The 17,600-nt window shown below is 41.7% G+C and overlaps 5 protein-coding genes across 5 annotated transcripts; 4 read left to right on the top strand and 1 right to left on the bottom strand.

The window, feature by feature from the left end:
* Positions 1–266: 266 nt before the first annotated feature.
* Positions 267–2,872, top strand: Rrp1 (Recombination repair protein 1). The gene is made up of 4 exons (XM_015169895.3): positions 267–1,434; positions 1,495–1,575; positions 1,651–1,853; positions 1,921–2,872. Exons 1-4 carry the CDS (start codon positions 462–464, stop codon positions 2,578–2,580), a joined length of 1,917 nt encoding a protein of 638 aa, XP_015025381.1. The 5' UTR covers positions 267–461; the 3' UTR covers positions 2,581–2,872.
* A 559-nt stretch (positions 2,873–3,431) lies between these two features.
* LOC6634106 (uncharacterized) lies at positions 3,432–4,175 on the top strand. Its single transcript, XM_002057681.4, has one exon. It carries the CDS (start codon positions 3,610–3,612, stop codon positions 4,108–4,110), a length of 501 nt encoding a protein of 166 aa, XP_002057717.1. The 5' UTR covers positions 3,432–3,609; the 3' UTR covers positions 4,111–4,175.
* A 1,886-nt stretch (positions 4,176–6,061) lies between these two features.
* On the top strand, positions 6,062–9,186 carry LOC6634117 (chymotrypsin-like protease CTRL-1). Its single transcript, XM_002057682.4, has 6 exons — positions 6,062–6,279; positions 6,697–7,047; positions 7,109–7,217; positions 7,294–7,478; positions 8,623–8,924; positions 8,982–9,186. Exons 1-6 carry the CDS (start codon positions 6,207–6,209, stop codon positions 9,093–9,095), a joined length of 1,134 nt encoding a protein of 377 aa, XP_002057718.1. The 5' UTR covers positions 6,062–6,206; the 3' UTR covers positions 9,096–9,186.
* A 1,927-nt stretch (positions 9,187–11,113) lies between these two features.
* Positions 11,114–17,347, bottom strand: LOC6634119 (uncharacterized). Its single transcript, XM_002057684.4, has 2 exons — positions 17,024–17,347; positions 11,114–11,340 (listed from the first exon to the last, which is right to left on the bottom strand). The coding sequence occupies exon 1, from the start codon at positions 17,299–17,301 to the stop codon at positions 17,059–17,061; it is 243 nt and encodes an 80-aa protein (XP_002057720.1). The 5' UTR covers positions 17,302–17,347; the 3' UTR covers positions 11,114–11,340; positions 17,024–17,058.
* LOC6634118 (insulin-like peptide receptor) lies at positions 12,469–17,041 on the top strand. The gene is made up of 7 exons (XM_002057683.4): positions 12,469–13,491; positions 13,641–13,721; positions 13,775–13,941; positions 14,534–14,656; positions 14,727–15,080; positions 15,142–15,445; positions 15,501–17,041. Exons 1-7 carry the CDS (start codon positions 13,105–13,107, stop codon positions 16,974–16,976), a joined length of 2,892 nt encoding a protein of 963 aa, XP_002057719.1. The 5' UTR covers positions 12,469–13,104; the 3' UTR covers positions 16,977–17,041.
* Positions 17,348–17,600: the final 253 nt, after the last annotated feature.

Below are 17,600 nucleotides of genomic sequence, written 5' to 3'. Positions count from 1 at the left end.
GGCGTGCAGTGACTCCAAATTCATTTTGTGTATGTATCGATATCTTCTTTCGTAAGGACTAGTATGCAGATCACAATGGTTATTATTTATTTTTTATTGTTTTTAAATATATTTTTACTTGACAGAATAATTGTTTTACAAAAAAATATTCCATCATGGAAAATCACATTTTTCAAGCAAACTTAAGCAAACAAACCCTATTTAGAAGTAAATTATTTCTTCAAAATCTGCAATCGGTAATTTCGATGTTTTTGCTGCCAACTTCACGCGGGCTAAAAAATGTGCCGGCTTGGGATGGCATTGCCATTGCCCGCGCAGAGCTAATGGTCGGTTGTTTTTGGCATTGGCCGCATTTTAAAAGTAAGCAGAAAGCGATAAGCATTATTGGAAATTTCGTGATCAAAATAAACAAACGACAACAACAACAGTCTTGTCGAGTACAATAAAAGAATTGTTTAAATATGCTTCGCGCAAAAGTTGCAAAAAAAAAAACATCGTCGGAATTGGCTGTAACAAATGGCAATGATGCTTCATCCTCGACTGTAACAGAAGAGGGGGCTACTAATGTCGCAGATGATACTAAACCGGCTGCCAAAAGCAAAGCGCGCGGAAAGAAAATGACAGCTGCTACGGCTGCTGCAGAAGTAAATGATGATGCACAGAAAGTTGAAGTTGTTGCAAAAAAGTCGGCGGGGCGGGCCAGAAGAAAGCCCGCCGAAAAGGTAGATGTCATTGTGGAAGACACAGAGGCGCCTAAGCCTAGAGGTCGCGCCAAGAAATTGGCTACAGAAGTCAGTGACGAGCCCAAAACTAAAGCAACAAAGCCACGCTCCAAGAAAGAGAAACTCTCAGCACCGGAAGAGCCTGAAGTAACTAAAGGACGCGCCAAGAAAGAAAAAACATCCCTAAACGAGGAGGCCGCTGTCGCTGTCGCACCGACCAAGGAGGCAGACTCAATCGCGCGCGGACGCAAAAAGGAGCCAGAGAAAAAAACTGTTACCGAGTCAGTCGAACAAGCCGAGCCAGTAAAGGGACGCGCTAAAAAGAAATTGACTGCGCCTGGGACCAAGGGCAGGGCTAAAAAGGCCGATACGGTCGCAGCTGAAGAATCAACAATAAAAACAGCAACAACAAAACGTGCACGCGGTACGAAGCGTTTGGCAGACACAGAAATCGCCGAGGTGCTAGAGGCAGAGGAGGATCCAGAGCCAGAACCAGAACCGGAAACGGAAACACAGCTAGCAAACAAGAAGCGCACCAAGCAAGCAAATGTTGAGGCTCCGGCCAAAAAGCGCGGCAGGAAAGCTGCCACTAATGAGCCACAGCAGGATCTGCCAAGTGTGGATGTGCCAGCCCCCAGCAAAAAGCGCACGCAAAAGAAAGTCAACGATGATATAGAACTGGAGGAACTTAAAGTGCCAGAGAGCAAACCAGGTAAATAAAAAAAATTGGCATATTCTAGCAAGCTTCCAGATAGTCGTTTTTATTTTGCAGCACGCGGCCGAAAACGACCAGCTGCAGGCGCCGAAGAGAATGCGAATGCCATTTCAGTCGACGCAGCTGACGGCTCAAGAAGTACGTTGATGGAGCCCGGCTGTGGCGGTGCGGTATTGAAAAGTTTGCAAAATGTGCTCAACTTTTGTTTTCCAGCGTCCAAGGCCAAAAAGCAAGCAACACAAAAGGTGGAGACAGCGGCTGCTGGAATCTATGAAAAAAGTCTATTCACGTCGCCAACGGACAAGCCATTCAACTTGAAAATCTCTAGCTGGAATGTGGCTGGTTTGCGCGCCTGGTTGAAGAAAGATGGTCTAAAGTTTGTGGACTTTGAAGAGCCTGATATATTTTGCTTACAGGTATTAGAATACAAAAATGTTATATGTAAAAAAAAAAACTTTACCAAATATATCAACTCACTTGAAGGAAACGAAATGCGTCAACGATCAGCTGCCCGACGAGATGACTCGTCTGCCCGGATACCATCCATACTGGCTGTGCAAGCCCGGCGGTTATGCGGGCGTGGCCATCTACAGTAAGATAATGCCAATAAATGTTGAATATGGCATTGGCAATCAGGAGTTTGATGATGTAGGACGGATGATCACCGCCGAGTATGAGAAATTTTATTTGATCAATGTGTATGTACCGAATTCGGGTCGCAAGCTGGTTAACTTGGAGATGCGCATGCGCTGGGAGCAACTCTTCCAGGCGTATGTACAAAAATTGGATGCACTGAAGCCCGTTGTCATTTGTGGCGACATGAATGTTTCGCATGCAGAGATTGATTTGGCCAATCCCAAAAATAACACACGTAACGCTGGATTCACCAAGGAGGAGCGTGAAAAGATGACTGATTTGCTGGCCCTTGGCTATGTGGATACCTACAGGCATTTGTACCCGGATCGCACCGGTGCGTACACCTTCTGGACCTACATGTCCAATGCGCGTGCCCGAAACGTTGGCTGGCGTTTGGATTACTGCATTGTATCGGAGCGTTTCGTATCGCGCATCGTGGACAATGTGATGCGCAGCCATTGCTTGGGCAGCGATCATTGTCCCATAACTGTCTTTTTAAATGTTTAAGCATCAATACATGCATAATTACATGCATATATACATATTGTTTTATTCAATTGAATTTATTTTTTTCTATTCCCATCGTTTCAAAATTATGCCCCATTGTCATTGTTTGTAATAGTTATTTATGATCAATATTACGTGTGTCCTTGCTGGCGTTAATCACGCACGTATTGCGTATTCATTTTTCTGTTACAATTGAATATTCATTATTAATATTCCATTTATACCTAAATGCCAAAACATTCGATTACATTTTGTATTTCAATAAAGTATAATACAACTAAGTACTAGAAAATGCGGATACGCTGTTTAATTTCACTTATTTCGACAATTTTATGGCAGTTTAAGCACGGTTATTGTCCATTATGCCGTTCAACTGTACTTCGGGCTTAATGGCATATATAAAATTTGCACAAATGTACAGATCTGAAGGCATATCAATGGGACTTATTACGAAGATGAGGACGCGAGAGAGATACAAGAAGGGTACGCACCCAACTCTGAGATAGAAGAGAAGGAAAATATATCTAGTGAATTTTTTACAACAACATATATATATATATGCATTTGATGTTGGAAGAGGAGGGTTTAGGGTATCCCCTAGTCGGGTGCTCCCGGCTAGAACCTCTTACTTGTTTTGTATTATATTCCGTCAATTAAAACTAAATACTCTTGGATATTGGCGCACGGTACAAAAATGTTTACACTTCCGCCTTTATTTATTGTATTTACTGTTATTATTATTTTTTTTTTTTGTAAGTTATGCGCTTTAGTTGGCATTGTTTTATGCTTTAGAATTCGAATTAATTATGTAATATTTGTAAAAAAGCTGTCCCAGTTTATTTCGTGTGTTGATTTAGTTAATATATGTATATGAAAAATTAACCGCTCGTTTTAAATTGAAGTCTTTGTTTTCGTTTTTTTTTTTTTTTTTGTAAAAAATAGTTAGCTGTCCGCAAAAGAAAGGCGTTATTGCATTCATATTCAGGCCCCGCCCACGTTATTTGTGTCTGGCACCAACCGGTCATCGGCATGTGTCCCAATCAGGGTGTGGAGCGTAGCCTCTTGCCCGACTGCCACATTGCCAATCGCGTGTTCATGTACTCGGTTCTGCACTCCCTGCAGTCGGAGGAGCGATGCAGCGAGGAGGTGGACGCTCAGTTACGTGATCGCTATGAGGTATTCCGCCAGGTGCTGCACAACTTTCCCACCCCGCTCCATGCTAGGCCCGAGGGCAACTACGACTATGACTACGTGTATGATGCACTGCAGCAGCAGCGCCAGCGACGACGGCAATTATCCGGTGCGCAGAGCAGCACCTCTATGGAGAACAATGCCAGCGAGTCGAGCGCCAGCCTATCGAGCATTGTGTCCAGCGTGAGTTGTAGCTCCAACTTGTCCGCCCGCTGTGATTACTACGAGGACGCGGTGCGCAGTGCCCTGGCCCAGCTGGGTGGCGGCAGTGGAGCAGCCCAGGACAAGGACCTCAAGGAAGATGACCCATTGCTGGACAGCGGCGATGAAACAAACTGAGTGACGTACACTTAACGCAATGTGTAATAAACGTGTCCATAGTAAAGTGTAAATCATTTCCAGCAGTTGTTCGTTTTTCTTTTTTTTCTTTTTTTTTGTAAAAGCGCGTTAAATGATGTTAATCGCAATGAAAGTAAAATTCAACATTAAATACAACCAAAAATGAAAACAAATTGGCTTAGTACAAGCATTTGTTAATGCACATACATACATTAGTGTAATCTCCATTCAACACACACACACACACACGCGCACACCTATATACACACATACACACATATATTGACGTGCATTTGTTGTTGTTTGTGCAATAAAACATTTTAATGTGCGTTTAATGTCGCGCTTGTTTTCATGCTTAAAAAAGTGGAACCGTCTCTCTGGTCAGTCGGCCGCTTATCAAATCAAAATTATCTCGTTCATAATATGTTTATTATAATTAAAAAACAAAAACAAAAAACAAAAAAGAAGTAAAATTAACTTAAATAACAGCACACTCGCAGCCCGAAGAAAGTTTCGGCTGACTGGAAGTGAAATGTGCGCTACAATCCAAAAGTTTTTCTTTTAATTACAATTTAAAATTTCCAGTCTAATAAAAAATATGTAAAAAAAAAATAAAACTGAAAAGCGCAAGCTGTATTAATATTAAAAAAAAAGCTACATATTTTAGATCTTACTGTTCCCATAGCTTAGTTCTAGTTGGTCAACAGTCAAAACTCGTATATTATTATTAACCATTTTTTTTTGCCAGTTGGCAATTATTTAAAAATGTTCAATTAGTCTTTATATCTCTAAATATATTAACATTACTTTTTCTTTAAATATAACTTTAATATATTTGTACTTCAATTTAAAATTTTCAGTCTAATAAAAAATATGTAAAAAAAAATAAAACTGAAAAGCGCAAGCTGTATTAATATTAAAAAAAAAAGCTATATATTTTAGATCTTACTGTTCCCATAGCTTAGTTCTAGTTGGTCAACAGTCAAAACTCGTATATTATTATTAACCATTTTTTTTTGCCAGTTGGCAATTATTTAAAAATGTTCAATTAGTCTTTATATCTCTAAATATATTAACATTACTTATTCTTTAAATATAACTTTAATATATTTGTACTTCAATTTAAAATTTTCAGTCTAATAAAAAATATGTAAAAAAAAATAAAACTGAAAAGCGCAAGCTGTATTAATATTAAAAAAAAGCTATATATTTTAGATCTTACTGTTCCCATAGCTTAGTTCTAGTTGGTCAACAGTCAAAACTCGTATATTATTATTAACCATTTTTTTTGGCCAGTTGGCAATTATTTAAAAATGTTCAATTAGTCTTTATATCTCTAAATATATTAACATTACTTTTTCTTTAAATATAACTTTAATATATTTGTACTTCAGATTTTGTAGCTATTTATTTCAAGTTGAATCTAAAAGTTGCGTACCGCGCATAAACTACTGAGAAATTAATTTACAAATGTTGAATGACTTTTAAATAATTATAGTTTACAAATTATTTACAATTGCAAGAAAAAAGTGCAACTAAGCGCCGCATCATTTGCTTCGTATGCCCCGCCTTGTCTATCTATAGCAACATATATATATATATGTCCATATATATGTTAGTGCCAACCACATTTCTATTGTGTGTGGCAAAACAATAAAAACTGCATCTAACTAACTAATGAGCGCACATATGATCCACATATCACACATATTTTAAGCACAGAGCGTGCCCGGGTATCGCCGTCATAGAAACTATCTACATATAAATAAGCACAACGACAACCTGGAAATGGTCGCGAATTGAGACCAAACTGTCATAAAAATCAGTTACTAACAACCGGCAGTAGCCCCCCCCCCCTCCACCCCCCTAACTGGCCATAAAAATTTCATTTTCATTTGGCGGCGCGATCTTTACTGGCCAGATCCAACATTTTGTGCTTTTAGTCGAAAAAGTTGTGTGAACGCGCACGGATCGAAACTAATAGAACTTTACCTGAAACGGGAGTTACGACAAGAGCTCTATTTTATTGTGATATACCATATACAATATTTTTAATTTTGAATCGCGCACAAGTGTTTTGCCCCAGGCAAATAGCAATGCGATCGCTTTACCGATTATTCATATTTTATAATATATTTGCTCTCATCCGAACAGAAGCCGGTGAATTTGGTAGGTTTTTTCTTTATACTTTCGTTCGATCCAAGGAAATGTAATTTGGATTATTTACCACTCTAGAGGTCCTGTGTAACTAATTTCAAATAAAAAAATAAGCAATTGATTTGCCCTTAATACTAGTGTTCCCTGATAAACTCAATAGTATATATATTTGATGACGATATATATCTAAATTATAAGGGAAAAGATTTATAAAAAAGTCTTTAAGATGCTTTTACTATATAATATAGTTCTTGGATATTATATTATAGTTATCCAAATAGACTTAAATCCTTAAAAGCTTTTTTAATATATATATATATTTCTTTATTGGGAATAACATTAGATAGATATCATGAGAATAATTGCTCTTCAAAACCCCAAATAGACTTAACAAATTAATGCTGACAAAACATTTTGAATGCTCTACAGAAAAATTAGTTATTCCAGCGTCCTTCGCAAAGGTGTCCCATGGTAATTCGAGTGGCTCCCACTCGGTGGCCGCTCGCTCCTATGTTGGGGGCCAGGGCTCGAATACGGAGTGCTCCTTTGGCACCGAGTGTACGCCGCTGCACGACTGCACGGCTATGATCTACGAGGTGGCGAAAAACTGTTATTACGGTGATAAGTCGCTTTATTGCGGCGGCGGCGAGGAGATGCCCTACGTATGCTGTCCGAGCAGTCCGCTGGAGAAGAATCAGGTGTGCGGCAAGTCGCTTGTGCAGGGCCATTTTTACAAGGGACTCGGCTCGTATCCTTTTGTGGCTCGCGTCGGCTTTAAGCGTAAGTGAAGATCAAACAAATAATTGATACAGATCGGCGATCCTTAAGTCACCCGTTACAGACATAAGCACCGGCGCCTTTGCCTATCCGTGTGCTGGTTCGATCATTGCCCGGCGCGTAATCCTGACCGCCGCCCATTGTGCGCTGGCCAAGGCCGATGGCCACCGGCTGTAAGTATGCCAATCGTTATGCTTGTGTCCATATATGTATGTATTTATTGCGTTGCATCTAAACTTTCGCCTGCAGCTCATCGGTGCGCGTTGGTGAATATGACACCTCCAGTGATCCGGACTGCGCCAGCACTGGCTTCTGTGCACCACGGTCTGTGAATCATGCCATCAGCCATGTGATTGTGCATCCAGACTATAAGCAAGGCCAATATCATCATGACATTGCGCTGCTGGTGCTCAAAACACCGCTCAATTACTCGGGTAAGCGGGGAACGGGGCAGCGCCGGGTACTCGAAGTGGGGGCTGGTTACGCTTCGCAGTGTCAACGTTAATTAAAAATCGTTTTGCTCTGTGATATTTTTGACTCGCACTCGCAGCCAAGTTCAATAATGTCAACTACGTCTCTTATATTGCATGTTCGCTAATTTGGGCTTCATTCCCCGGTCCGGGCAGGGGCTGGGTTTCGGGGCTAACTTAATTGGCCAGCGACAAGCTCTGGTGTGTGCTTAGTGTAGCAAGTAATAAGCCAAACGCGCATCTATCCAATATTAGTTTTCGATTTTAGACACACTTCAATAGGCTTGGACTTCGGATTGAATTTGAGGTTAGGTCTTCTCTGCTTAAAATTCTGATTTCGAAATGTCTAAAGTCCAGAAATGTTTAAAGACAGTTCTGTAAAAGAATTTTAAATTTGAATATGCCATAAAAAACTTTATGAATACAAAAACTATAATATCTAAAAACAAAGTGAATAGATCATTTTTCAATATTATAATTATCTATGAATTATTTTTATTGAACATTTTTATTCTGATCCTATTGAAATTTCATGACGAATACCAAGTTTATGAAAACATTAATTGATTTCTAAAAAAATGATTATGTTTATATAATTGCATGTTTTCTTATTATAATGCCCCTATGATCTGCGACCCTCGCCCTGAAGTTTTTTAACATATAATTAACGTTTTGATAGCTGTGATTTGATATACTTGTTTTGCGTCCACGTTCGAGCTCCTTGTGTGTGTGTGTGTGTGTGTCTGCGAAAGGAATGCACAGCCTTCAGATGTTTTCGTTAAAATCATAAATTGAAATTGAATCTTAAAGCGTCAATATCATTGCAATCTGAGCAAATAGGGGGCCTGGAGCGAGGCAACTCGTAAACAGCCAACGGGAGGCGTTACCTTAATTGTTGGCCAGCTTGTTTGCAGGTGGCTTTATGGCTTTATAATATTTTATAGGCGTACGTGAGCGTGAGATCAATCAATAAGGCCGGGGCGGTGGATGCAACAACGTTGCGAGCCGAAGACCAGCCTCCTTTTCCTTTAATGGCCGATACGTGTCTGCTGCGGCTTGTGAACTGAACCAATTTGATTTCTTATTCTCTTGCTGCCTGCGGCTGCAGTGGCCACGCAGCCGATCTGTTTGCAGAAGACACGCGCCAATTTGGTGGTGGGCAAGCGGGCGACAATTGCCGGCTGGGGCAAGATGTCCACGTCGAGCATACGGCAGCCGGAGATGTCGCATCTCGACGTACCGTTGACCAGCTGGGATCTGTGCCTGCGCAACTATGGCTCGACGGGCGCACTCGAATCGCCCAATTCAATTGAGGGCCAATGGATGTGCGCCGGCGGCGAGGGCAAGGATGTGTGCCAAGGCTTTGGCGGTGCGCCATTGTTCATCCAGGAGAACGGCATCTTCTCACAGGTATTGATCCACTGATGAACTCTTAGTTGATTCTATCATTTCGCCCCATCGTTGCAGATCGGCATCATGTCCTTTGGCTCCGACAACTGCGGCGGGCTACGCATACCCAGCGTCTACACAAGCTTGGTCTACTTCCAGGAATGGATACATGACAACACGCCACCGGAATAGAACAGCATCCTGCTCGTCCAACACATTTGCCTAACCTAAGCTTACAACTTAAGTGTACATCAATATATGGTATTTCTATATGTATGTCGAATTGGTATATGTTTGATTTCGCAAGGCAACCTAAACTATTTTTCTGCTATTTAAACGAGAGCGTGCTCATTTTATGTAAATTGATGGAGATGGGTTCATATGCGTCGGGCCATATATACCCTACACGCACACAAATAATTTAATTGAATTAATTGATCTCTTTGACACGAGAAACGGGGCCTCCAAACATAAAGTTCTCATTTGGAAAAAATAATAATACGTTGCCGAGAAAACAGCACACAACATTTTTATACCCTGAACCCATTAACAATTTTATTTGTGCAAAATGCAAATGTATGTAACAGCCAGAAGGTAGCATCTCCATAAAGTATATATATTCTTGATCAGCATCAATAGCCGAGTCGATCTAGCCGTGTCCGTCTGTTCGTCCGTCCGTCCATATGAGCGCAAGGATCTCAGAGCCTGGAGACATGAAATTGTATATGTATGTCCTGCGCAGATCGAGTTTGTTTTCGATAATCGATAACTTACTCCGTTCGATAAGAATCGTTATCGACATCCTTTATTTTTCTTATCAATTTTGGTAAATATTAAGAGCTAGAGTCACCAAACCGGATATGTTGCTTCTATACTTTTATATATATATCAAGTATCAAGTTAATAACCCAACTTATATTGCCAACCAATTTAAGCCACAATTTTAATGCAATTTAGTTTTTGAGAATACACAAATATTCTATGGTACAATAAGATATACTGTAGAAAATTTCATTGAGATCGGTTATGGTCTGTCGCGAGTTTGAGTTGGAGTAAGCAGGTTCAGGGTATTCCCTAGTCGTTAGCTCCCGACTAGAACCTCTTACTTGTTATTTATATATTTTCGGAAATTGAATGAACTTTTACGGAATTTAATTGTACATGTTTATAAAAAAAAACCAAAGAACGACTTCCAAAACTATATTTGTCTACATTCCAAGAGTAAGCCAATGTTCAATCAATTATATCCGGAATTGTCCGGTTGGGAGCTATTCGAACTAGATAGCTGTCATAGATAAAAATGATCAATTATAAAATATGAAAAAAATATTTTTGATTTATGCATCATTTTAGGAAGTCTATAAACTATAATTTAAGCATTTTTAAACGGGCAACAATATTATTTTTTATAATTTATTTTCAAAATTCCTTGCTCTTAAAAAAAAGTATCCGATGCATGTCCGAAACTTTTTTTCCATCCTTTTATTGCACTTTTAAAAAGTTTTCTGCTTAAAGCCCTTTTTATTCCCCCAAGTCCATCTTTCATCTCTCTCGTTAACGTTAATAGCTTTTGGCCTCAGCTGCTTTGATGCATGGGAGTTGTCAGTCTTGATTTGTGTGCGTGTGTGTGTGTGTGTGCGTGTGTGTGTGGGTCCCGTAATGTCGGTGCCATGTGGCTAATTGGAGTCAGCTGTTTTTATGAGCCAAGCAAATCAGCTGGCAGTTTGGCAGGAGCAACAAGAGCCACAGAACAGCAGCCGGGTCAAATGGAAAGGCAAGGCTGCAAGTGCACTGAGAGAAATTATAACCTTGAGCGAATATTTTAATTTAGTTCGCAGTAATTACATTCGATTTGTGCGCCATTATGTAAGAGCCATTGGCCCAGCTGCAGAGATGACAAATTAACATTGTACGATCGACATCGACGACAAATCAAACGCTTTTAATTAATTTACGGCCTGCCTTCGAATGCCGTAAGAGTGCCCGCCGCGCACATTCCGCAGCCACGAAGCGCAGTGTAGCCCGGGTTGCGGCGGGTAGGCACTAAATAAATAATCAATTTGATGGCTCGCACAGATCGTTACGTTCCATTGGGCTACACGACAGCCCCAGACTCTTTGGCTTCCTTCCACTGGCCAACAGTCGGCAATTGATCGTCGAGCCATCGAGATCGACGCGAAAATCTCTCTGAAACTTGTTCAACGCTACACTGAAAATCGAAAGTCACAGTTTCTTTTATTATAAATATAATAAACGTCATGATCGAGCTGAATCTTAAATAAATATAATTGAATTCTTTCAACTTAAACATAAAGTGCGTACCAAATTAAATATAACTAATGTTTTAAATGCTATTTCAAGCTTCTGTGGAAACCTTCGTGTTTTGGTATAAATATTAGTGTCCAAAAAATCGTCTGCCTCCTGTGATGATGACAATCTGAAAACAAAAAAAAGTGACACATAATTAATTATTAATTTTATTCAAATATGTGTTTATTTAAGTGAAAAGGTGTTTTACCACCGGATTAAAGGATTAATAGTTTTTGTTAAATTCAATATTGTTTGATCAATGTAATAATGTAATGTATTAAACTTTGAACAAGTAAATTAAATCATCATATTCGATTTTGTAAATAGCACGTTCTATCGTGTTTTCTTTAAATTCCACCCGCAAGTGTGGAAAAATGGCGAAAAACGTTTGCATGCAACTTTTAAGTTTACCTTTCGATCGGCCTTAAACTCATTTTCAAAGAAATTTGTTAAAATTAATTTGAGAAGTGTTTCAGACTTTTCTAAAAATGTATTCCTCCTTGGTGAAAATGGGGGTTCAAGTTGTTAATTTGAGACGCGTTTCACTTTTCTGGCAAAATTAAAGCTTTTACGGTGGAAAGTGCAATTAATAGATTTTTTTTGGTCAAGTTTTAAGTGGTGTCCGATTTGTTTCAAACTTATTTTCAAAGCTCTACATAGAAACTTAATAGATACGTGTTTCAGCGCTTTGGGAAATTCCACCCGCAACAGTGGTAAATTAGCGGAAAATGTTTGTATGAAAGTTTGTCAATTTTAAAAGCTTTTTTAGAAAATTTATATTATACGCTCCACGGGCAAGGCCGGGTTATACCCGCTAGTATAATCATATAGTCGCAGCAGTGCTACAGATTCCGACAACTAGGCCCCATAGGGCACTCAAACAACTGGAGACCCTAGGGAAGGCATTATCCATTATTGAATGCGGCTTATCAGCAATATTTAAGGCTATGGAAATGTTTTGCTAAGGATATATAACAATATAAATGAGAAGAAAAAAAATAGTTGATACAAATATAAAGATGAAATCAATAAAACGTAATTCTTATATATACAAGCTTGCATGGGAATATTATTAATCATTGGTCTAGGTCCATTTGCTCGATTTTCTTAATAAATTATATATAATAAATAAATAAATAATAAATTACGGATTGAAAGTTTTTAAGGCTGATTAGTGCTACGATTTTTATTCAAAATTTTTGTCAAGTTTTTTGTTCATTCTGATTTCGGTGATTTAAAAATTCCTTCAGTATTCAGCATAAGTTGCATCTCCAAATTTATCCAACTAAAACTTAAACTCTGAAAAAAGTGGCAACCTTTGCAACGGAAAGACTCGGCACTTAAAGTACAGCAATAATGAAATCAGATCAATTCGTGGCTCACCCTTGAGCACGTCATTTTAAATAAAGTCGACGCCGTGTTGTTGAGGATGAGCTGCAACAACTGTTTTTAGCTGTGTTAGTGTGTGTGTTTGTGTTTGTTTGTGCGAATTTTTAGACAACTAAGCGAAAAAAAAAAAAAAAAACAGTGACCAAAAATTAGCTGAAACCCTTTGTGCGATTTACGTTGGAGATAGTGTGGAAAATATCGGCGTATGAAACTCATAAATTGCGGCTAATCGGGAATTCGGGGGATCGATCGCAGAGCCATCGCAACGCGCTAATTAGGCATATAGTGCTAAGGAGCGAGAGAAACGGCAAGCGTGCAATAACTGTAAAATACACCATATAAACAAACCTGATGATAGAGCAGAAAGCTGAGCAATGTTGAAAAGACGCCGAAGTAAACAGCAGCAGCAGCAACAACAAGAACAATCGTCTCAGCAACAACAACAAGAACAACAGTCTCAGCAACAATTATAGGCACGCACAAATATCAGAAATTTGGCAACATGTTGCCAATCCCTAGGCACATGTTGCTAGTGCTTGCTGCCATCGCCGCCTTGGCCATGGGCTCCGCGCTACTCAATACGACGGCCGAGGAGTTCAGGGAATGCACCAGCATTGACATACGTAACAACTGCAGCAACATGAGTCTATTGGACAACTGTACAGTGGTTACCGGCTATGTGATGATTACGCTGTTGCCCATTCATAATTGCAATTATAGCGTGTATTCGTTTCCCAAATTGCGCGAGATCACGGACTTTATGATATTCACTGAAGTGCGCAACTTGACTGGCATACGGCATATGTTTCCCAATCTTACTGTGATACGCGGCCGTCGGCTATTCCTTAATTATGCCCTGGGCGTGACCAGCATGCCCGATTTACAGCTGGTAAGTGGACACGCACACAACCATGATTAAAATATATAATATAAAGATAAAAATCAAATCATTGGAATCAACAATCAAAGCTTCGCAAAAGGGCAAGGCTCGGGAATAGGGCATAAACATATTTGTTAATTTCCATTTGTTAATTTCAGCTGGAATTCAAATCGCTGGTGGCCATTCAACGCGGACACGTCTACATCGGCAGCTGCCCCAAGCTCTGCCAACTGGATGGAGTAGGTAATGTGAATTGGCCACATGATGTGCTCACTCAGCTGTTGCTTTGCAGGTCAACTGGGATCGACTCACATTGAGCGCCGGCGAGAATCACATCGTGCTTGGATCCAACAACTGCACGAGACAACGCGCCTCCTGCAGGGGCTGTGCATCCAACTATTGCTGGTCAAATTTAACGTGCCAGCGCTTCGAGAATGATAACGTGGTGCATTATGATCGGTGAGCAGATGCATTTCATTTTTCGATTTAATAACTGACTTGTGTTCATAGAGTCGAGCAGCAACTACGGAACTTGGACAACAGTTTTGAGACCTTAGTTTAGTTTGAGAGCTTTTCGAATTAGGATCTCTTTTGTAGCTGTCAGCTTCTTTCATTTAAATAAAAGTCACAAAATTTAGCAGCAAAGATTCGCAGCAGTACAAAAAGGAAATTGGGTTTAGTTATCTCTCTTATTGTTTAACTAAGTTGTAAACTAGGAACTCCAATATTTTTACTTTGAGTCAAAGGAGTTGTACCAAACCCAACATTTTTTGAAAACATGCCAAGAATCAGCCAGCTATATGGGTAATATCAGCACAGTCAGGGTAAATTTTGAAGCCATGAACAAGGTTTCAAAACCTGACCCAAAATTAAAAAAAAAAAAAAGCTGGGAGATAAGCGTACTATTTTTTTCTTTCATTTTACTACTCTAATATTTGTCTAAACTTAGAAGCAGCATTTAAAGAAGAAAACTAGCTCCTTAAGAGAAACATTTTGTTGTGAATTACAAATTGATTTGATTATTTTCTGCATTTCACCCGTTGTTGCACAGAAACGTACAAAGCTGCCACGAGGAGTGCCTGGGTGGCTGCTACAATTCCACAGCCGCGGGCTGTGTTGTCTGTCGCGGACTAACCAATGCCGGAGTTTGTGTGAAGCGTTGCCCGCCCGACAAGTGAGTGAGCGGCTGAGCCACGCCGGCTTGGCGTCTTGTTGATTGCCACTTAGAGTTAGTCCGTTTGCAGGTATGTGCTGGAGCAGTATCAACGCTGTTACACCCGGGACGAGTGTGTGCTCCACCATGGCCACTATACGTTTGGCCGTAAGTGTGTCGCCTTCTGCCCGAGTGGGCACAAGGCCAATGCCAGGTCGGAGTGCGTGCGCTGCGATCCGCTGGAGCCATGCGTGAGCGTCTGTTCCGCGGAGCAATCCGATGGCATGATTGCCATATACAATTTGGCCGATGCGGATGAGCTGCGCGGCTGCCAGATTGTCAACGGCAGCCTCGTCATCACCATACGCAACCAAGTCGACGAGGCGCAGCTGGAGCGCAGTCTCAGCAGTATACGTGAGATACGTGGACATCTCAAGATCTACCGGTGCGTGTTCCGCCCAAGCAGCATGCACATAATTCCATCTAATGTCTATTTAACTGTTTAGCTCCTCGCAGCTGAGTAGTTTGAAGTTTCTTAGCAATCTGCAACGCATACACGGCGATCCGCTAGAGAATCGACACTACGCTTTTATATTGTATGATAACAAGCATTTGACCGACTTGTGGGAGCCGGCGGTGCAGCTGGAGTTCGTTAATGGCGGCATGTTTATGCACCGCAACAATAAGCTGTGCAATAAGCATATGAAGGACTTCCAGGCGCGCGTAACACACGACAAGGTGCTGGACTCGCTGCAGACCAGCGATCAGGAAGTCCTTTGCGGCCCGGCCAAGATGCAGTTGTCTGTCCAGGTGAGCACTATCTGCCTAAAGCGGACAGACACTTAAATGACCGACACCTTTACAGGCACGCTCCCATCGTACGCTGCAGCTTAGCTGGCCAAAAACGCAGATGAGCGTGGAGCTGGAACTAATTTACAGGACAGTGCCGCTGGGCACAATTTATGCGGAACAGAGTGAGTTAGAGGCGCCCGTCTGTACGCGCATCAATTGGCAGCGTCTGTTGCTATTTGTGGACGACCTGCAAGAGAATGGCACGCACTACAGCTATCGACTGGAGCAACTGGAGCCGCATACACGCTATGCTTGCCTGTTGCGCACGTTTGGTGGCGATGTCCAGCACGAAGCGCGTAGCGATATGATCTACGTGGAAACCCAAATGGACATACCAAAGCCTCCAACTTTGGCCGTTGCCAAGAAAACGGACAATATGCTGACGCTGCGCCTAGGCGGTCAGGAGCATGACTATTTTGTGTTGCGCGTTCACGAGCTCATCGACGATGCAGCCTACATTGATGAGCGCGACTATTGCCGGCAACCGGCGTATCAGTGGCAGGACATGGACGGGGCGCGTTGGCGCTCGCTAGAAGAATTTGACTACGACGAATGCTGTGCGCGTCGGGCGGAACTGGCCGATGATCGGCATTTTATAGAAGAAATGGCCGCCATGTATCGCTGCAGCCTGGATGCGCCCGGTAACTGTCCGCCCCCAGAGACAACGCCTGGGCAGCAGTTACGCCTAGCGGCAAATACAACGGTGTACGAGCTGCACAAGTTGGAGCGATATCGTTTGTACTCGCTGCAATTGCAGGCATGCAACTCGCTTGGCTGCAGTAGCTCAGCGATACTGAACGAACGCACAAATTTCACATTGGGCGCGGATCTGGTGTTGAAACTGACCGCTTGCCGTGTGCCCAAGACAACGCAGTACATAATTCGCTTTCCAGAGCCGGTACAGCCGAACGGGGTGATTGTCAACTACGTTCTCCACTACCGCAACAATGTGTCCGAGCAGGTAACGGAAACGCACCTAAGCTGCCTGACACGACGAGCTCATGCCCAGGCGAACTATGTGCATGCAGCCCAATTAAACGGCACCTACAACGAGTGCGCCGTACGCGTCCACTCGTTGGCTGGTGATGGAATCACAAGCTATGTGCCTGTCACGTGGTGCAACAAGGAGCAGAGCAAGATCCCAGCAACAAAAGCGACTGACAAACCGCAGATCGATAATGATGCTGTGATGAAGAAGCCGGCAGAGGAACAGGACGACGTGGTGACTCACTCGCATGTACATGGCGTTAGCATATTCGTGATTTGCTTTTTGTTTGGTTGCTCCCTGTCGCTGATTTGGCTTCTCTATAAGCGACGCTGCTGGCCCAAGTGGCCGGGACTGCGGCGTTATGTGCCAGTGCGGGAGCAATGGTTGCGCGAGCGCCAGCAAACCGAAGATCGCGAAATACTCGTCGATGGTTTTGAGACGGTGCGTTTTCAGAATAACAACAACAATAACAGTGGCAGCAGCCTCAACAATGAGTACTAATGTAAAATGTGAACTATATATGTATTTAATTATAAATGCCAACTTACCATATAGTTTAAGCGAAACTGTTGAGTATGTTGCTTCATATGGCGTTGTCCTTGGCACCTGGCTGAGCCTCATCATCCGCGTTGGTGCTGTTGTTGGCCAGAAGAATGGTCGGCACACTGCTTGACGGCAGCAACATGATGTCGCTGTCCGAGGTGGGTGTGGGAGTGCGTGGCGATGGCACCTGCTGTCGAGCCTTGGCACGCTCCAGTTTGGCCTGTTCATACTCCTTTAGCTCAGAGAGCTTTAGCTGTATAGTTTGTAGTTCCCGGCGACGCATTTTCGTGGCTTTGTTTTGCTTTCTTTCTTTGTATTTAGTGATGAGCAACTCTTTGTGTAACAATAATTTTTAATAACTATCGAATATCGATAAATAGCAAATCAAGTTACAATATTTGCATGTAAAGCATCTTTAAGCCATTAACAGATTAAGGAGTTGAGTAACGGCAGGAGAAAACTGCAGCGTACAAAAAACTTAAATGGAAGCATGGAAATTTACATACGCTGTATGGCAACGTGCGCCACCAAGCTCTAACAGTGCGCTGTTAAGAAACTCTGTTAGAATCGGCGAAAATAACA

This window comes from Drosophila virilis, chromosome 4 (genome assembly GCF_030788295.1).
Source record: "Drosophila virilis strain 15010-1051.87 chromosome 4, Dvir_AGI_RSII-ME, whole genome shotgun sequence".
Taxonomy (NCBI): Eukaryota; Metazoa; Arthropoda; class Insecta; order Diptera; family Drosophilidae; genus Drosophila; species Drosophila virilis.
Note: the sequence above shows the minus strand (reverse complement) of the source record. Positions and strands in the feature narration are given on the sequence as shown.

Excerpts from the sequence above, each read along its gene's own strand:
- Rrp1 (XM_015169895.3), top strand. The coding sequence starts at position 462 with ATGCTTCGCGCAAAAGTTGCAAAAAAAAAAACATCGTCGGAATTGGCT. Across the intron at positions 1,435-1,494 it reads AGTGCCAGAGAGCAAACCAG|CACGCGGCCGAAAACGACCA; the intron begins GTAAATAAAAAA and ends TTTATTTTGCAG. Across the intron at positions 1,854-1,920 it reads CTGATATATTTTGCTTACAG|GAAACGAAATGCGTCAACGA; the intron begins GTATTAGAATAC and ends ACTCACTTGAAG.
- LOC6634106 (XM_002057681.4), top strand. The coding sequence starts at position 3,610 with ATGTGTCCCAATCAGGGTGTGGAGCGTAGCCTCTTGCCCGACTGCCAC.
- LOC6634117 (XM_002057682.4), top strand. The coding sequence starts at position 6,207 with ATGCGATCGCTTTACCGATTATTCATATTTTATAATATATTTGCTCTC. Across the intron at positions 6,280-6,696 it reads AACAGAAGCCGGTGAATTTG|AAAAATTAGTTATTCCAGCG; the intron begins GTAGGTTTTTTC and ends AATGCTCTACAG. Across the intron at positions 7,479-8,622 it reads AACACCGCTCAATTACTCGG|TGGCCACGCAGCCGATCTGT; the intron begins GTAAGCGGGGAA and ends CTGCGGCTGCAG.
- LOC6634118 (XM_002057683.4), top strand. The coding sequence starts at position 13,105 with ATGTTGCCAATCCCTAGGCACATGTTGCTAGTGCTTGCTGCCATCGCC. Across the intron at positions 13,492-13,640 it reads GCATGCCCGATTTACAGCTG|CTGGAATTCAAATCGCTGGT; the intron begins GTAAGTGGACAC and ends TGTTAATTTCAG. Across the intron at positions 13,942-14,533 it reads AACGTGGTGCATTATGATCG|AAACGTACAAAGCTGCCACG; the intron begins GTGAGCAGATGC and ends GTTGTTGCACAG.
- LOC6634119 (XM_002057684.4), bottom strand. The coding sequence starts at position 17,301 with ATGCGTCGCCGGGAACTACAAACTATACAGCTAAAGCTCTCTGAGCTA.